The sequence below is a fragment of the Myotis nattereri genome (assembly GCF_964212035.1).
Source record: "Myotis nattereri genome assembly, chromosome: 7".
Classification (NCBI taxonomy): domain Eukaryota; kingdom Metazoa; phylum Chordata; class Mammalia; order Chiroptera; family Vespertilionidae; genus Myotis; species Myotis nattereri.
This window is the reverse complement of record NC_138082.1, coordinates 77,559,098-77,577,125: the sequence shown is the minus strand read 5'-3', so window position 1 is coordinate 77,577,125 and position 18,028 is coordinate 77,559,098. Positions and strand designations below refer to the sequence as shown.

Sequence of the window (18,028 nt, the reverse complement as noted above, 5' to 3'; positions counted from 1 at the left end):
GCTGGGTTTTTGTCACTGTGTATAGTTTGCCTTTTTGTGTTTGCTGTATGTTTGGGAATGTTGCAAATCTGTTTGATATTTATTGTTTCTCTGAGGTGCCTTTTCACTTTTCTTTGGGGGAGGGGGGGGTTGGAATCTGGTGCAGACTTCTCCAGCTTGGAGATAGGACCTGTCCTTGTGTCACTGTGGATGCTCAGCTGGGCACCGGAAACGCCCTTCCAGTACCCTAGGCCAGCACGTATATGCACATTCACCCCCTGAAGCAGTGAGAACCCCGAGAAGTGCTGGCTCCCTCCAGACGAGCCCACACCGTCCCAGGACACTTGGTCACGTCTGGGCCAGGGACTGCTGCCTGCCCCTAGGCCTGGGCTCCCCGCCACCAGGCATGTGGTGAGGTGTGGCAGGGCAGGTGCCAGCCCTGGCTGAGGGGTTGCACTGCAAAGAAGCAGGGCCCGCTGAGCTCCTGAGTAGCACTGGCCCCCAGACACTTGATCTGCTGGACATCACGAAGGGGGAAGAATATGCACACCCTTTTGTTTCCTTAGTGAGCACGGGGTTTCGTCTGGGAGGAGGGCCCCTGCATCGCCGGTAGCGCACGGGTGAATGTGAAAGGTCGGCTGAAACTGTGCTGTTCACAGGCGGGTGGTGTTTGTGGACCAGACCAAGGCAGGCCACCCACTCTCCATGGTGGCTTACCTGGATTGTGTGTGTCATCAGGGCATGACCACCCCCTCCCCTGCCCCCAAACTCCTTGGTTGTTTAAAAGTCTATTTTGCTAACGACAGGCTCTGTTATACATGTTGCTATCCGAAGCCTGGACTGTTTTATTTATTTAAAAACACTTTAGTTTCCACATTGATTCATTCCTCTTCCACCCATCCCCATGGGCCCACAGGCGCTTCCGTGTGAAGAGCTGAAGGGCACAGTGACTCGGCTTCCTGAGGAAGGAAGATGGGATGTCCTAAAGCGGAGGGCCAGTCCCTCTCATCCCTGTTGGCTTCAACCAGAAGTGGAAAGCCAAGTTTTTATAGCAAACGGCCAAACTAGCTGTAGTCTCAGATGCGGGAGAAAAAATTACGTAGCTCTCTTAGCACTTAGGGGTTTTGTGAGGATTCAGTGTTTAGCAGTGTCTGGCACATAGTAGGCCCTAGTAAGTGTTAAATGTTATTAGCATTTTACAAAATTTGAGAAGTAAAGAGCTGCACTCACCCCTTATCAGTTGGTTCAAAAGTCGTACCTACAGGACTTTTGTGGGATTTATGGGTGAGCGCGTCCAAGTCCTGCGCCCACCCTGTGGCTGGAACGTTGCTGGATCCCTGAATGCACTGACTGACTGACTGGAAAACTTGCCTGGCTTCAGCCCCAGATGAAACGAGGCTGCGGAATTTGCACACGGGAGGTGGCAAGGGTGACCTTTGGCTCCATGCTGGGCCTCACCCCAGTGGTGTCTCCTGGACCGTTCCAGAGTTTTTCCTTGGGGAGCTTTTTGAGCTAGAAATTAAGGTGAATTCTCCCATTGACTTTACCCCTTAAAGTTAACTGTTCCTCTGAAACGCAGAAAGAGAGGCTTTCTGTTTTCAAGGGGAAAGGAGTGACCGATTGACCCTGCTATCCCCTGCCGGCCAGGGCGGCTCCTCCACAGTCCAGTCCACAGGGGCCAGACTCCTGGGCGGGTTCGCTGTCAGGTGTTTGCACTGGCCCCGGGGCCACCGGCTAGCCCGGGGGACCCCAAGACTATACCACCATCCCGGTGGAGCCAGGGGTGGGGCGGGGAGAGTATCTTCAGAACCACTCCCAGAGCTGCTGGTGGTTCACTGATTTTTTTTCCCGTCACCTAAATATCAGTTCACTTTTTTATTGGGGTTCTAGCCTCTTGCTCCCCAATTGGAGCTGCGTCTCCTCGCCTGTCTTGGTCCTCCTCTGGACAGATGCACTGTGGAGTGTGGAGGAGTTTGCTGGAGCCCTGTGTCCGAGTTCCTGTTTTCTCTTCACCTGAATCGGCAGCCCTAGACTTCTGCGGGTGTAAGACTGGGATTCACCTTCTCCCAAGCATCATTCCTCTATCCCTGATTTGTGGAGCCTTGAGATGAACTCCCCCAGTCGCCTGCAGCTGGTGAGGCCTGGCAGAGGGACCACGGCCAGCGAGTGCTCATAGGACGTCAGGTGTGTCTGGGGGCTTGGGGCACGCAGAGAACGTCAGCCAGGCTGGAGGCCTGAATGCCTGGCTGGGACAGCGGCATGGGAACCTGGGTAGTCTGCCGCTTCTGCCCAAGGGGAGACGGAGCAAAGTCGGGAAGCATTTTGCTCACTGTCCTGCCCAGGTGTTAATAGGATAACAGTGGAACAGTTGATGCCAAAGGAGATGGTGATGTCCCTTCTACTGTAGTTGCTGTCACAACTTGATGTCTCTAAGCTAATGACCGTTCACATCTGTGTCTTCAAACAGCGCCTGGTTCACTCTGGGGTTTAGTGCAGGGTTCTGCCAACGAGGTGTCGCGTCCACACGTCCCAACGTACTGTACCTGCATAGAGCACTGCTTTGTTTTCCACGGTTGTAGACAAAACTAGGGAGAACTTTATTTTTCAATAAACTTTTCTTGTGTGACAGGTAGGAGTGATCTTTGGGGGGCTGGGTGGGTGCAGGGTCCCCTGCAGGACGCCAGCTGCACCCCAGCGCTGGCGTCCACTGCCCGCGTCTCACCGTTTGCAGACAGCCCCGGAAGGGCTGAGAGGCCGTGACGGCTAAGGAGTGGAGGACGGTTTCACTGCGGTGTGTTCTTTCCCGCCTCACATCCACCCGTACTCATCTCCGAGCACTGCCTAGACGGGGCCTTTTTTTGAGGTAACTGTACTACATCAGATGCTTGAACGTCATTCAGGATGTGCTAGTGAAATAGTCCTAAAAAGGTGAGGGCCTGTTAGACCTGATGCATTTCCCTCATGAGCACTGGGTTAGGCACCTGCTCTGGAAACAAGATCAAGTGTGTGGGCACACCAGGGGCTGCTGCAGGTGGTGCTGGGGGAAGGCATGGCCCAGCCTCAGCACAGCCTCTCCCGCTCTGCCCAGGGCAGGGACAGCACACAGCTCCTGGATACGGAGTTGCAGGTACGGCATGATTCCTGTACACCAGTCCCAGCAAGGTCCGAGAAGAAGGTGAGCATGCACGTTTGGGGGGGCTACATCCTGCTTCCCTCGGAGCTTCCATGCTGTATTAAATACACAGGAAACCTCAGGAAAGACACCACTGAACCTCCCATCCCCCGACCTGCTTGAGCAGGCGGCCCTTTACCAGGTCCGTGTTCGTGTCCTGCAGAGCCCTCTGCCACGCGCTGTGGAGGAAGCTGGCCGACAGCGCCAGGCTGCACCAAGGTCAGGGGCCCCCAGACCAAACCACCTCCCCTTCATTAGCCTGGAGCAGAGCAGTGGGAGTGGGGCGTGGGAGGGGGAGTTGGGGTCTGGTACAGCCATCCCTCAGTCCCAGGCAAGGTCAGCTCCAAGGCCTGGGGCACCACCACATCAGTGTGTGGCCATTCCTCCCCAGAGTGATGGGTGGCCTCCCCACAGATGCAACCCACAATCCTCAGGGCCTCCACTCACACTCCACCCGGAACAAGCGGCCCTTCCATGTCGTCCTTCAGCCTCACAGCAAGCCTGCCTGTGACAGGGACACTCTCAAAGGTCACCTCCCAGCCACACAAAACAGGGCGCGGTCTCTGTTGGCCGGACAGTCGCCTGGGCAAACAGCAAGTGCTGCAGTACGGATGGGTGTGGGGACCATTCTCCCAGAACTGATACCTAACGTTACCCAAACTGCAGACAGCTCGTCCTGACAGCCGCCTCTCACAGGCCAGAGTACCACAGCCACCTGACACAACACAGATGCCTGCACATGTGGGTAGATTGTGTAATTATTTATTACAAATAAACGGTGGTTTCACATCTGTCAAAAACGGGTCCTGTTTTTACATGTGTGTGCAGGTTCTGATGTACAAGAAAGGGTCATGTGCTTAGTTTGTCCATGCAAAGCTCACACGTACATCACTAAATACTTTAAAAATAGAACGATCTCCTTTTGAACCAATCTGTTTAGATTCAGGATTAGTAAAACAGTATGGAACTAATGAAATACAGGGATAGGAATTAGGAAGTGCGACACTGATGGTTCTGGGCATGTGAAGGGTGAGGGACAGAAGGGTACACATGGTCTTCCCTTCAGTTCTGCCAGAGAGATGAGCTCCGAGGGCCCGAGCTGCTCCATGCCCAGAGGAGGCGGGTGTGGTCAGTGGCTCTGTTTCAGAACTTCCTGCCAAGCAGAGACCTTACCCGACCCACAGGAATCTTTTTACTCCAGAAAACAGAAACAGCCAGTTCCCAATGGGCATGGGAAAACCAGTGTCCCCTCCTGTGCACGGCGTCCTGATGGGGTGACGGGGGAGGTGGGCGAGGGGAGCAGTGCAGACCAACCTGCTGGGCACGCCTGTTCCCGTGAACACAAACTCTCCAAATAAGGAAGTGGATGTTCAGCTAAATACTGGCACCGTCCGCCGTGTGGGACCCTCTCGTCGTCCTGATGTCTTCATGCAGATGCAGACTGGCGCTCGGGCCCTTCACTCAAACATCTCGTAGTGGCGCGTCTGCCTCACCCTGGGCACCATGTCGATGAGGAGTCTGCAGAGGACACACACAGGTCACCCAGCACACTCCCATAGCCTGGGGTTTGAGCGCTTGGTTAAGCAGATGGGAGAGGCAATTAAAAAGAAAACTAACTCACATACCATAAAATTCAGCTTTTGAAAGTATATGACTTGGTGGTGTTTGGTATTTGCTTACATTGTCCAATCATCACCACCACCTAATTCTAGAACATTTTCCTCACCCCAAAAAGAAACCTACCAGCGTTATTCCCTTTTCCCTCCCCAACTACCCTCAACCACTAATAGATTTTCCCTAATTAAGAAAATATTTAATTTATAAAAGTAGACATGTACACTATTATTTTATAATTTACCTGATTGTTTAAAGTGTAAAGTTGAAAGTTTGTTTTGTTTTTTCCTATATTTTGTTTTTAGATTCCAAATATAAGTGAACTCATATGGTATTTGTCTTTGTCTGACTTATCCCACTTAGCATAATGCTCTCTAGGTTCATCCATGTTGTGGCAAACAGCAAGATTTCATTCTTTTTATGGAGAAGTAATATTCCTTTGTATATATGTACCACACCTTCTTTATCCACTCATCTATCCATGGGCACCTAGGTTGCTTCAGTATCTTGGCTACTGTAAATAATGCTGCATATGTCTTTTGTCTTTTCTAATTAATGTTCCCAATTTCTTTGGATGAATACCCAGAAGTGGGATTTATGGGTCACATGGTAGTTCTATTTTTAATTTTTTGAGGAACCTCCATACTATTATCCACAGTAGCTGTACCAATTTATAATCCCACCAACAGTGCACAAGGCTTCTCTTTGTCTTTACATCCTTGCTAACACTTGTTTGATTACTGACGATAGCCATTCTGTCCCTTTAACATCTCTTATAACACTGTTTAGTGGTGATGAACTCCTTTAGCTTTTTCTTGTCTGCTTTGATTATAATGATATAGAGTAACCTTTGTGGTCAGTCCTTGCTTTTCATGACTTTTAATATTTTGTGCCAAGTTTCTGTTGAGAAATCAGCTGACAGTCTTATGGGAGCTCCCTTAAAGGTAATGGAATGATTTTCTCTTGCTGTTTTTAAGATTCTTTCTTTGCCTTTAACCTTAGGCATTTTAATTATGATATGTCTTGGTGAGGGCCTCTTTGGGTTCGTCTTGTTTGGGACTCTCTGTGCTTCCTGGACTTGTCTATTTCCTTTGCCAGATTAGGAAGTTTTCAGTCATTATTTCTTTCAAGTACGTTTTTAATCCCTTGTTCTCCCTCTTCTCCTGCTGGTACCACCGTGATACAAATGTTGTTATTCTTTATATTATCCTTTAAACTATCCTCATTTTAAATATTCTTTCTTATTGCAGTTCCAATCGGGTGTTTCCCATTACCTTGTCTTCCAGATCAATAATTCAGTCCTGTGTTTTAAACTCTGCATCTAGAGTTTCCATTTTGTTTAGTTCTTTTTCTAGAGTTTCCTCCTGTTCTTTTATTTGGGGTGTGTTTCTTTGTCTCCTCATTTTGGTTGCCTGTGTTTGCTTCTATGTGTTAAGTAGATCTGCTATCTCCCGGTCTTGGTAGAATGGCCTTATATAGTGTCTTGTGGGGTCCAGTGGCACAGTCTCCCTGATCACCTGAGCCAGGTGCTACAGGAGTGTCCCTTCTGTGGGTTGTGTATGCCCTCCATGTAGTTGAGCCCTGTTGGCACATCAGGTGGGTGGGACTGACCTTCAGGCTACATGACTAAAGCAGACAAGCTAGTGTGTGGAGGCTAATCACATAGTGGGAGTCTTTTTAGTGGGGCTTTGTTGCCAGCTGCTTCCACCCTGCAGATGAGTCATTTGTGGAGCTAGTTGGTGGTGCCCTGATAGAGTCTAAAGCTGGCCCCAGGTGTGTTGGTTCTGGAGCTTATTAGGAGGGGCTCCAGTGCATGCTTGAGGCCACCTGGTCAGAGCTACAAAGTCTTTGTGGTTTGTTGCCACTTGGGCTGGGCTTGGAGGCACTTGGAAGAGGCTGTGCTGTGAATCAAGGCTGGTTGCCACTAGCTTCAGTCTTGGGACCCTTTGGTGGCACCACAATGTGTGCTGACACAGGCACCACGTGTGCTGGGCTCATGGCCATTTAGTTGAAGTTTGTTCCAAGTCAACACTGGCCAGTTTTGTCAGGCTTGGGGCCCCCTGATGGGAATTACAGTGCAAGTTAAGATATATCCCCTCTTGTGCCAGGCATGCCAAGGCTAGCTGCTGCTTGTTTGGGGTTTGTGGAACTTTGAGGGATTTTAAGTAAGTCCATAGTGTGAGCCACAGCAGGCCACTTGTGTGGAAGATCCATTGGAAGCCCTCGGAAATTCGAGTTGAGTGGGGTGGGGTCTCAGAGAAATACCAGGGTGCGGCAAATGGTGTTAGCCAAGGTGATGGAGAGCTGGGATTTGACACCCAACTGTGACTGATGGCTGAGTGCAGTAGGGCTCAGCAAAGCAATCTTGTCTGCCTGCACTTCCATCCCTGGAGAGAACTGCCCTGACCCCTTTCCCTCCAGCCCTTACCCTGGAGCTAGGCTGTTCAGATTTTCCCTGGATGTCCCTGGCACTTTTCAAGCGGCTGACCTTGCACTAAAGCCCAGAGAAATGAGTCCGTGAGTAAGTCCATGTACAGGCCCCTCAAGATGACCGCTTGAGACTCCAGTAGCCCCATCTCACCCAGGTGCCTACTGGTTTTCACAGCGAGGTCATGAGGAGTCCTCAGCCCAGCGCTGGTGCCCGTTTGTGACTTAAAGCCTATACCTCTTGTCAAAGTCCTTGCCCCACTTCAGTGCCAGCCACAAGACTCTCTGATTCCGATGTGAGCTTTTCCAGTCACCTGACCCCACGTAGGCTCAGGGGGGTCTCAGGTACAAGGTATGACCATCAGGGGTGGAAAACGGAACACTCTTGGATGCCAGGAAAGCAAATTGGAAAACAGGCACTTACTTGACCCCGTAGGCAAATATGATAAGGCCGATGAGCACACCTGTGCTGCCATCCAGGTACCAGACCGCTGAGTTATGCTTGAATACCTCCGCGCTCAGAAGGATAGAGAAGCCCATCACGCCTCCCACAAGGGAGTTAAACCCTGGGAAAGAAGCAGAGCGAGGCTGAGGGTACTGCCAAGCAAACTTCCTTAGCCACCAAGAAACTCCCCAAACACCAGCCAGCTCCACACCCAAGCCGGCGCTGCAGGGAATGTTGCCCAGAAGCACTCTCGCAGGTGACAGCTGCCAGCTGAGACCCCTGGGTGGCCTGTTGAGTCTGTTCAAATGTCACCAGAGACCTTGCTAGACAGAGCCATCACCCCCCACTGTCAGTTTCCATCCCTGCCAGGCACTCATGCCCAGAGCCTGGATGTGGTTACTGTCAGTCTGCCTTCCATACATGAGAATATCCAGACCCCATGAGGTCAGTGCAGTGCCTGGCACACAGGAGACATTCAAGTATTTGGTGACTCAAATCTGTTGAATGTGAATGTCTACTGGGCCCAGTACCCAGTGGGGATCTTTTTTAATTTTTATTGATTAAGGTATTACAAATGTGTCTTTATTCCCCCCCACCCCCTTCCGATGGGGATCTTATCAGTCTGATGGTTATCCTACTTTACTGATGAGTGAACTAAAGTTAAGCAGAGTGAGGTTAAATAAATTGACCGAGGTAATACAGATTGAGAGGAGCAGGGCTAGCCCACGCCCTTTCCTTCCAGAGTCTAAGTCACCTGAGGATTTTCACTCTCTGGGAAGAAAAATGCAAAGTCAATAATTAGGTGCATGGTTGCAGAAACGGCAATCCAAACAGAACTGGAGCTGACAGATGTTGATCATCTCCTTTCACATATATCACACCTCAGTGGGTCCCCACAACTTAGGTATCACACTTCCATGTTACCTGTGAGTTTCAAAGGCCCCATGGGAAGGGAATTGCTTAGAGGGGCTCCTGAGGTCGTACTGTGTTGTGAGCACAGTCTACCTCAGTGTAATGGCCTGGAGGAGCTCTGGGTCCATGCTGCCTGGTGAGCCCCTGGCAGCTGGTCTGTGCAGGCTCAGCAACCTCTCCAACTACAGGCCCTGTCTCATTCCTGGGGCAACTCCACCTGTGTTGCTTTTGCCGACTCAAAATTGTTAACTCAGGTCGCACTCACTGGGGGGTGTACAGCTGGGGGAGAGGCTAAATGAAGAGCAAGGGGAGAGGAAGATGTGGGCGTAGAGAAGCCTTGAGCAAAGCCTGGGTAAGACGCCTTCTCAGGTCCAAGGTGGAGACTTCGACAACGGTAACAAGATGAACGTGGCTGGGCCCTGCAATGACATCTCATTGGCCATTGCAACCCTCTTCTCTTCCCTCAAATCTGTCATCCTCTCACTTCAATGCTCAGCTGGTGACTCGGCCCTGCACTTCTTAGAGCACAAATGTCCGGACAACAATACCTCATCTTCCCAACACCAAGTCACACCCACCAGGACAGCTGCCCCACATCCAGTTACATGCTCACCAAGGGACTTTGTTCTTGAAATTCTTCTCCTTCCTCTGAAACATTCCTACTGGGATAAATCTTAGCTTCCCATCACCCACCTCAAACTCCTCCCTGAGCCCACGCCACCTGCACCACAAGCCCCTTTACAAAACTTGCAGAGTTGTCTGCCCAATGGCACCTCCTATTCTCTCTTCATCCCCTGCCCCTCAGATGCTCTCCTCCCTGACGCCCTCCCTGAGCTCAGTGACAACTGAGCTGCCTTGTGCGTGGTGAACTGGTTGGCCTCATCCTCCGGAACACTTTCCTCCAGCCCCCATGACTCTGCTGGCTTTCCTCTTTCCCCTCCAGCGCTTCCTTCTGAGTCTCCTTCGCCAGGCTCTTCCCGTCTGAGCACCCTGCCACTGCCTGGGGCTCCTCTGCCTACATTTCCCCCGAGGCTGTCACGTCCATGTCTCCCAACTTCTCTCTTTGGCCTGACCCGTCCCCTCAGCTGCAGACTCATATAAGCATTTCAAACTGAACATGTTCAAAGCAAAAACCTCAATTTCCGCTCAAAACACCTCATCTTCCCTGTATATGATGCCATCGTTCACCTAGCTGCCAAGACCAAACATCTAGGAGCCCACCTTTTGACTTCTGTCACTCCCCAAATCTAATCACCCCCCAAATCTAATCCCTCAAGTAATCCTTGCCAACTGTTACCCCTAAACTCATTCTCCATCTCTCTACCTCTCTGCAGCCCCACCGCCCAAACCTTGCCCAAGCCCCCCTCGGCCCTCGCCGGCACCCCTGCCTCCTCACCACCTTCCCTGCTTCCCCTCCTGCCCACATCTCCCTTAACCCACAATCCATTCCCCTCACAGCAGCCAGAGTGACCACAGAAAGTGGACAGCCTCTGGGTGTCCTTTGAATCATCCTGTTCTTTAAAAAATAGAAAAAGTCTCTGTGGCCCATATCTTCTCTCCACAGGCCACCAGAGGCATCAACAGAGCCCGTGCTCTGTCACAGGTGACCTGGGCTGCAGCTGACCTCTGCAGAGGGGAGTGGAGGTTTTGCTTTGGGTTGGCTAGAGAGAAGGGAGGCAAGGAGGAGATGGCCGCTGCCTGGAACCTTCAGCCCCTCTCCATCTATGGGCCATGGGCACAGGTTGGCCTGTGGCGTCCTCGGAGAAGCCCAGTGGAGCTCAGAAAGCAGAAAGAGCGTGAGGTTCCCCCAGACGGCCACTAGATGTCCACTCAGCTCCACCAAGGCACGGCTCTGCCAGCCAAGCACAGCCCAGACCCCTGTTTCTGACACAGGGCCCCACCCCATTCGTGCTCCCACCCCCGGGTGCTGCCCACAGTTCACAGCTGATGGATTCACTGTTCACCTGGCTCACCGCCACCTTCCAGGAGGAGCCCTGCCTCCTCAGCTCTGCTCACCTGGGCTATGACAGTCTGGCTCAGTTCAACCTCACCTCACACAGGGCTGCAGGGCACGCTGGGGTGGGCACAGGGGACTGGGAGGGTCCCGTGTCTGCCTGCAGCAGCCTCAGGAGCTCCAGCTGCAGTCACTCCACACAAGGACCCTGAGCTCGCAGCCCCACCCCCAAACCGCCCACCTTCCCACAGCTGGTCTCTCTCTCTGGGCACTGTCCCCGCCCACCAGGCCCATCGCTTTTCTGCTCCCTCAGTTAGAACCCGGGCTGTTGTCAAGAATAAAGGCTGCTCTCCCTTTAAGAAGCTGAGTAGGGGCTCCACCAGCCCTGTCCATTTGACATGCATTGTCAACACTTCCTCAAACCCCCTACATCCTCAGCCCCCTGCCCTCACTGCTGCCCAAGACCCCAGGCCACCACCCTCAGCTCCCCAGACCTCCCCTGCTTGGCACTCACTGCCCCACTCTGTTCCCCATCTGACAGCCAGAGGACTGTTTAGAAAACAATAAGCATGTTTCCTCATCCGTTTAAATATTGAGCAAAACACACAGGATCCTACACTTGACCTACAGTCCGGCAGGACCTGCCCTTCACCACTGTCCCAGCCCTCACCCTGTGCCCCTCCTCACGCAGCCCCCCAGGTGTCCCAGGCCCCGCTCCCATGCCCTCTGCCTGGGCAGCGTTCTTCCCTGCCTTCCAGTTTAGGGAACAACTTTCACTTAAACATCTACTTTGTAATGACACTCTCTGTTCAAGAATATGATGGAAATACTGCTTATGTCTGAAAATTCTGGTCAGAAGTTATTTCGTTAGAAAAATCATACTTGTCATTGGGGTCTTCTCTGTGCGCCCTATGAAATGTGATGAGTTCAAAGGGGAGTGAAGCCTAAACAGACACTGTCTGGGATTATTGTCACACGTGATGCAGAGCACCCGTCCAAGACGGTCAAGCCCACGGTCATGGGTGGGAGGGTCTGACGTCGGGTCCACCCTCAGGCTCCTGGAGAGCACTTGTGTGTCTGGACAGAGAAGATGCTGAGACCCTGCAAGCCACAGGGGCTTCGTGATCTTAGGGCCCAAGGCGGCTGGGAGAGGAGCTATTTCTTAGTGCTCACCGCTGGCCTGCCCTCCCCATCCCGGCACCCACGTTCCAGGCAAAGACACATGAGAAGGAGGCATACAACACACGCTGGAGAAACCAAGGTGCAGCCAGGCCTCTACTCTAAAGGGCCCGGATGCAGTGTCCCCCGCAGCAACGGGAAGGAACCTTGAAGGTGGCCGGACCCCACACAGAACACCCATTCACAGCACGCAGCCCTGAGCTCTCAGCCCAAGCCCCCTGCGCCGTCAGCCCCGGGGAGAGGAGGACTCCATGGCCAACAGAGGCATGTTCCTGCCCCGATTCTGAAACTCCAGACCACACAATCACAGGGATGAGCACTTCTCCCCCAAGCTGGGCCACCTGGAGGGGAACGAGCACCTTTCCTAGGGCCAGCCGGATGCAAGCTGCCCACAGGCCCGGCTGTGGGGTGGGCGGCAGAGACCTCTGCAGAGGTCTTCTCAGGAGGCTGCACGCTTCTCAGGGACTGCGCCGCAGCTCTGCACACCAGAGGGGCTTGATTTAACTAAGTGCAGCCCCGCTTTGGGGACCAGGCGGGACTCTTCCTAGCAACAGGACAGACCCCGAGAGAGGAAACTCTGGTTCTGCATCAGGAGCAGCTTCCCAGCTAACGTGGCACCAGCACAGCACCAGGCTCAAAAGAACTCTGCAGAGCCCGCCGGTCGGTGCCCCTGAGGTATCAGCTCTAACAGCACAAACCCAGGACCTGCTGCCAGCTGGGCCCTGGCTTCCCTGGGCCTGCCCTTCGGGGGGCACCCTCGGGGCCCATGGGGAGCTCCAGGAGCCGGGCTGGCCGCCTGGCCCACACAGAGGGGCCTGCACGCTGCCTGAGAGCAGAGCAGGGACGCAGAGGCCTCGCTCCCCGGCGCCGGTCATTTCACTATTTTAAACAGCTCTTACTACTGAAAAAGTTTGGGTTTGCTATGGGCATGTGGCCTCCGTAGCACAGGAAGGAAGGTGGCATCTTGCAAGGGCAGATGCAGACAGCAGGCCCTGCTGGTCAAAATGGCAGGGGGGACCCTGCCAGGTCCACCTTCCCTGGTGTGGAGTGTGTCCTGGTCCCCAGGCTGGTGTGAAGGCAGCACAAACCTGTGCTCATCACATGGACAGGACCCACCTCAGGCCCGGGAATGTGCATCTAAGCAACACCATAGGCAATTCTGATGCTGCCAGTGGCTGTGGTCACCTGACTGGCATCCAGGGTCCCCTGGTCTTGCAGTCAGCACATTGGATCATGTAAGCCCCAATTTCCTTGGGTCTGTTCGAAGGAACCACACACACACACACACACACACACACACACACACACACACAGAGATGCTCCCAGGGCAGCTGTCATTGCAAAGCTGGAAATACCACTTTGACTTCCTACCCACCAGCCCTACTGTGCAAAGGCCCACCTCCATACACAGTAGGGCATCAGCACGGGACAAGGAGTCGAAGTCCACACAGTGTCCCAGGCTTTGTCATTTGGGGGAGAAGGGCCCTCTGCACTGCCATTCACCCCCTGCACAGCACCAACAGCCACCCACGCACACCCACCTGCTCTGTATTCCACAGAGGAGAGCATCTCGGAGTTGGGGTAGGTGTGTGTGAGTGGTTCTTTTCTTAAAGAAAGAAATTCAGTGATTTCTTCTCCATTTTGTGCACACACACCAACCTCACAAGCTTTTACCCTTTGACCTCTCACCTCAGGGTACAGAGGCTTCTGTATTCATGACCTTCTGGCAACTACACATGCTCAAGAATGGAGAAAAAGAACATGGCCAGGTGGTTAGTTTGTAAAGTTTCTTGTTTATACACCAGCACTAGTTCACAAACTGAAATGCATTTACCTGGTTTCACACACCCTTCTCTGTCATCCCAAAGGCCATGCAGGAAGTGCCCCCTGGCCCCTAGGGGCACAGGGACCCTCCACCTGGTCTGGGTTCTCAGTGGATCACTTCCCCAGCAAAGCCCTGGTTCCTGCACCTTGAACTCCCAGCTAGGTGAGCGTCTCACGGCTGGAGGGGGAATGAGCATGAGAATCCACAAAGAAAACCTGTCTAGATTGCAGAAGAGACCTTCACGTCTAGTTTGGAGAAATGCACATAAAGCCCGAGACTCTGGGAAGCCCTTTGTGCTTCGTGATAAGACGCTAGGGAGCCCCCATCCACCCTGTTGGGAGGGTCAGGGCGGAGGTGATCCCTGAAGAATTTATTACAGTCCCAGGGCACAGCCATCTGCCCCAATAAGGAGCCCTGAGAATCATTAAACCGCCTGAGGAGATGAGGCTAGTGAGACCTGATTCCCAACTGGTGACCTTTTCTGCAAGACAAGCAACTAAAGGCGACCCGCCCTGCGCGCCGGCCTGGGAGGTCAGCCGCTGGCCCCACTCACCGTCGGTTATGAGCGCTCTGCTGGTCAGCACCTTCCCCAGCATGAACTTCAGCACGGCCAGCGTGCTGCAGAGGATCCCACTCAAAATGGAGACGCTGAACAGGAAGTCATCCTAGAAGAGAAAGGTCCAGATTTCAGCAGTTCACCCGCTAGAGCAAACCATCTGCAAACCACTTGCCTTAGCAGCGGCTCTCAAGCTTCTGGCCCGTTAAACACCGTTCCTCATGTTGTGACCCAACCATAACATTATTTTCGTTGCTACTTCATAACTGTAATGTTGCTACTGATATGAATCGTAATGTAAATATCTGATATGCAGGATGGTCTTAGGCAAACCCTGTGAAAGGGTCGTTCGGCCACCAAAGGGGTCGCGACCCACAGGTTGAGAACCACAGGGATCAGCTTGGTTCCCAGGACAAACAGTCAGTTGTGTGTGCTGCCACCAGGAGGCGGCCACGTTGCTTGTTTTCATACCTTCGTTACCTGTGTCCCTGGGAGCTGGAAAGGTGATTAAAACCAGATGCCCCGGACTTATATTTCCTTAGAACCATCAGGTGCTTCTTTTCCTATAGGAGATTCCCCTTTGCACTATTCTGCCGAAATGAGTGGCAATCATTGATTAGTAACAGAGCTGGTTAGAATATTAAAAACTGCCTTCTGTGTAGAGTTTTTGATAGAGAATTTAAAAAGCAGTGGTTAAGAATTTTGGAGCATGAAAGTACACGAGTGGCCTAAGAACACTTCAGCACAGAACCAATGAAATTAGCCACAGGGCCAAGTATCAGTGCAGCAACTTATAACCATATTCCTCCCTTAAATTCACAGGAGATGATTAGAAGTTCAACTACAGCCTTCAAGGTGTGAAAAAGGGGCATCTAAAAATACAGTCTGCTACTGACGCAATCTTAGCACTTCCTATAAGCTGTTACCTTACCTTCGCAAGCAAACGAGTGAGTCACATGCAAAAGAAAGCACCCCGTCTCATGACCTCAGGCCTGAGGCTCTGGCTTCAGGCTCTGTGCTCCCTCCCAGGAGACACAGCCTCCAGATTCTCCGATATTAAAATGCAACTGCCAGCAGAAATCTAATAGAGCATCACATATATGCAAGGAAATTGGATTTCTTAAGCATTTTATTATTCAAATTCACTAACCTGGTGACAGAAAGTTGGGAAGAGGGATGACAGCCTGCTTCCCTGAGTTCAAAACTGAACAAAGTCATTGGAAAAAAATCACCTCACTGGAAACAGCATATCCGCATGGTGCCAAAGCATCCCCCAATCCTGGTCAATGGTGGTTGGTGGGTTTTTTAAAAATATGTTTTTATTGATGAAGGGGGGGGGGGAGGGAGAGAGAGAAATGAGAGAGAAATATGGATCGGCTGCCTCTTTCACACATCCCGACAGGGGATCAAGCCCAAAACCTGGGTATGTGCCCCAACTGGAAATCAAACCAGCAACCCTTCGGTGCACAGGACAACGTTCAACTAAGTGAGCCACACTGGCCAGGGCAGGGGTGGTTGGCTTTAACATACGTCCACAGTCGTTTGCAACTCCTTCCTCTGGGAGGCACAAGTTAACTTCCCCCTCCCCTGAGTGTGGGCTGGACTCGTGAATGGTATCTAACCAATAGGGCATGGAAAGGGAAAGACAGCAACTTTACAGTGGAGAGCCCAGCAAGTGATCAAAAGTAAAATGACCATTCATAAATTAGGCTGACACCACGTGCCTTCTGATATGATGTGGAGAGAACATCTCTTTGTGTTCTACCTAAAAAGTCCAGAACCTCAGCTTAATTGTGAAAAAACATTAAACAAACCCATGTCCAGGGACAGCCTACAAAATATCTGAGTACAGTACTACTTCTGACGTGTCCAGGACATGAAAGACAGGAAGCACCGAGCAACTGTCACAGATTGGAGGCCAAGGTGACATGAGGACCAAGGCCACCTGGTGTCCTGGGCTGGATCCTGGGAAGGAAAAGCTCATTAAGTGGAAAAGCAGGGGCACCAGACAGTCCGGGGTCTTGTTCACAGTGTGGCAGTCTCCTGGTTGGGTAAAGGTACCCTGGCTGGCTATGTGAGAGGTTAACCCTTAGGGGAGGCTGGATGGAGGGTGTACGGGAACTCTGCAATGTCTAGTAACTTCTATGAATCTAAAATTATTTCAAATTGTAAAGTTTTTTAAATAGTCTCCTTTCTGAAGTTGCGCCTCCTCAAATGATCAGTAAGGACTGTGCTAAGCCTGGCCTCCTGGCTGGTCCCACGTCCCTGCTGTGCACGAGGTGACAGAGCGGGGCCATGCGGGAGGAACCCAAATCAAACTCCCTTTGTGCAGGCACTGAGCAGACTCGGGGAGACCACGGCGCAGCCACAGGAAGCAGTGTGGGCATTGTGAGGGAGTCTCAAATCCACAGGCCCAGGTGGCCATGTGCTTCAGGAAGCGTAAGTTAGGAGACCGAGGCATTCAACTAAGCACTCTGAGGCCCAAATTCGCAGGCTGAGTCCTGACTCTGCTCACCATTCACTCTCAGTTTGCAAAGCCCTCATCCCTCAATGTCCAGAAGTGGGTACAGTCTATGTTCACCCCATCTGGACCCAGGGCACTGGGTTGATCCCCGCCCCGAAGCAGCTCAGAGAGGCCCCGTGGCCCCGGCCGTCCTCTCCTGGGTCTGCTAACGCAGGAAGCTGTGCTGTCTGCGGGGCGGTGACCACAGGCAGTGGTGAGCCAGCGGGCCCCTGTTCAAGTCTACAACCCACCACTCGCTACGGAAACAAACCCAAGCTCTCAAGTCCCAATTCTCTTTCCCGTAAATGGCAGTGTGATACCCACAGCCCTGGCAAGAGCTGATGTGCAACAGGTAGCAACTGTCATCGACGGCCCAACACATGAGCCAGGCACTAACTTCTTCCACCAAACAGCCACTAGGTGCTGACGTCAGCCCCGGACTAAGTAGGTGACATTCCTACAGGAGGAACACAGGGGACTCACGAGGGAGGACAAAGCAGGCCCGGGGAACGTACAGAAAGGGCAGAGGCTGCGGCTGGGACCGGAGTGGCTGATCAAGAAAGAAGGCGTGTAGGACCCATCCTTCCCCAGAAGCTTCATCTTCAAGAAGCTCTCATGGCCCAGGGCTCTGAGGTGGGTTCCTGGAGGAACAGGGGGCGGGTTACTGGCATCACAGAGCAGAAGCACTGGGCGCAGCTAAAGGCACTGGAGCCCGAGCCCCCTGAACATCTGTGTGACTGGGCACACCCTGAGCCTCCCCTCTCCCCTCCACTATCAGATGGAGCAAAGAGCAGACCTCCCACCCCTGGTGGCTGTGCACTGTGTCCCCAGCCATCAGCAGGAACTACGTTTCCCAGAATTCCCATCCTCTGTGGCTCTGAGTCCCACTTGGCCCCAGAGACATTTGTGTGGAAGGCAGAAGTGAAGTGTGGGCCCCTAGTCCCTGGGGGCAGGTGCAGGGCGCCAGGTGCTGCTACAGCCACGCATGTGCTGCTGACCCACTGGCTTGGCTTAGACTCGAGGGAGGGTGGCGGCCAGCCCAGCACGCCCTGCCCCTGCTGGGCCCCTCCAGCGTCTCTGTGGCCTGAGCCACCCATGGCGTCAAAGTGGAGACCATGAGGTCAGATGGGGCTCTAGTCCACCTTCAGGGAACCAGGTTGCCATTGCTCTGCTCCCCTCATTCCCACGTTTCCTTGCTTCCAGGCAGCCCTGCCGCCTTCAGGCCCAGATTCCGGGGCGGCAGCCAGCAGGGGCCCTTCTTCAGCCCCTCAACCCCCGTAAGGTCCCACCCCTGCAGCCACATCCAGTGTGGTTCCCCTGAGAGGTGCCTCTTCTCTGCCTGAAAGCCTGACACACCACTGCATAAGGATGTTGCAAAGTGCTAAGCAGGGCCTAATGCGAAGGAAATGCTGTGTATAAGCCAACATGCGAACCCAGGGGTGCCCCGTCTGTGGATTATTTT

General features: G+C 52.8%; 1 protein-coding gene across 1 annotated transcript in view; it reads right to left on the bottom strand.

Moving 5' to 3' along the window:
* Positions 1–3,897: 3,897 nt before the first annotated feature.
* The window catches only part of TMEM163 (transmembrane protein 163), a 227,395-nt gene continuing 213,264 nt past the window's right edge, over positions 3,898–18,028 (bottom strand). Inside the window, exons 6-8 of the mRNA XM_081095201.1 lie at positions 14,061–14,172; positions 7,617–7,758; positions 3,898–4,669 (exon numbers count right to left, since the gene is read on the bottom strand). Of these exons, the coding sequence (XP_080951327.1) occupies positions 4,609–4,669; positions 7,617–7,758; positions 14,061–14,172 (315 nt within the window). The 3' untranslated portion in view covers positions 3,898–4,608. The remainder of the gene's footprint in view (positions 4,670–7,616; positions 7,759–14,060; positions 14,173–18,028) is intronic.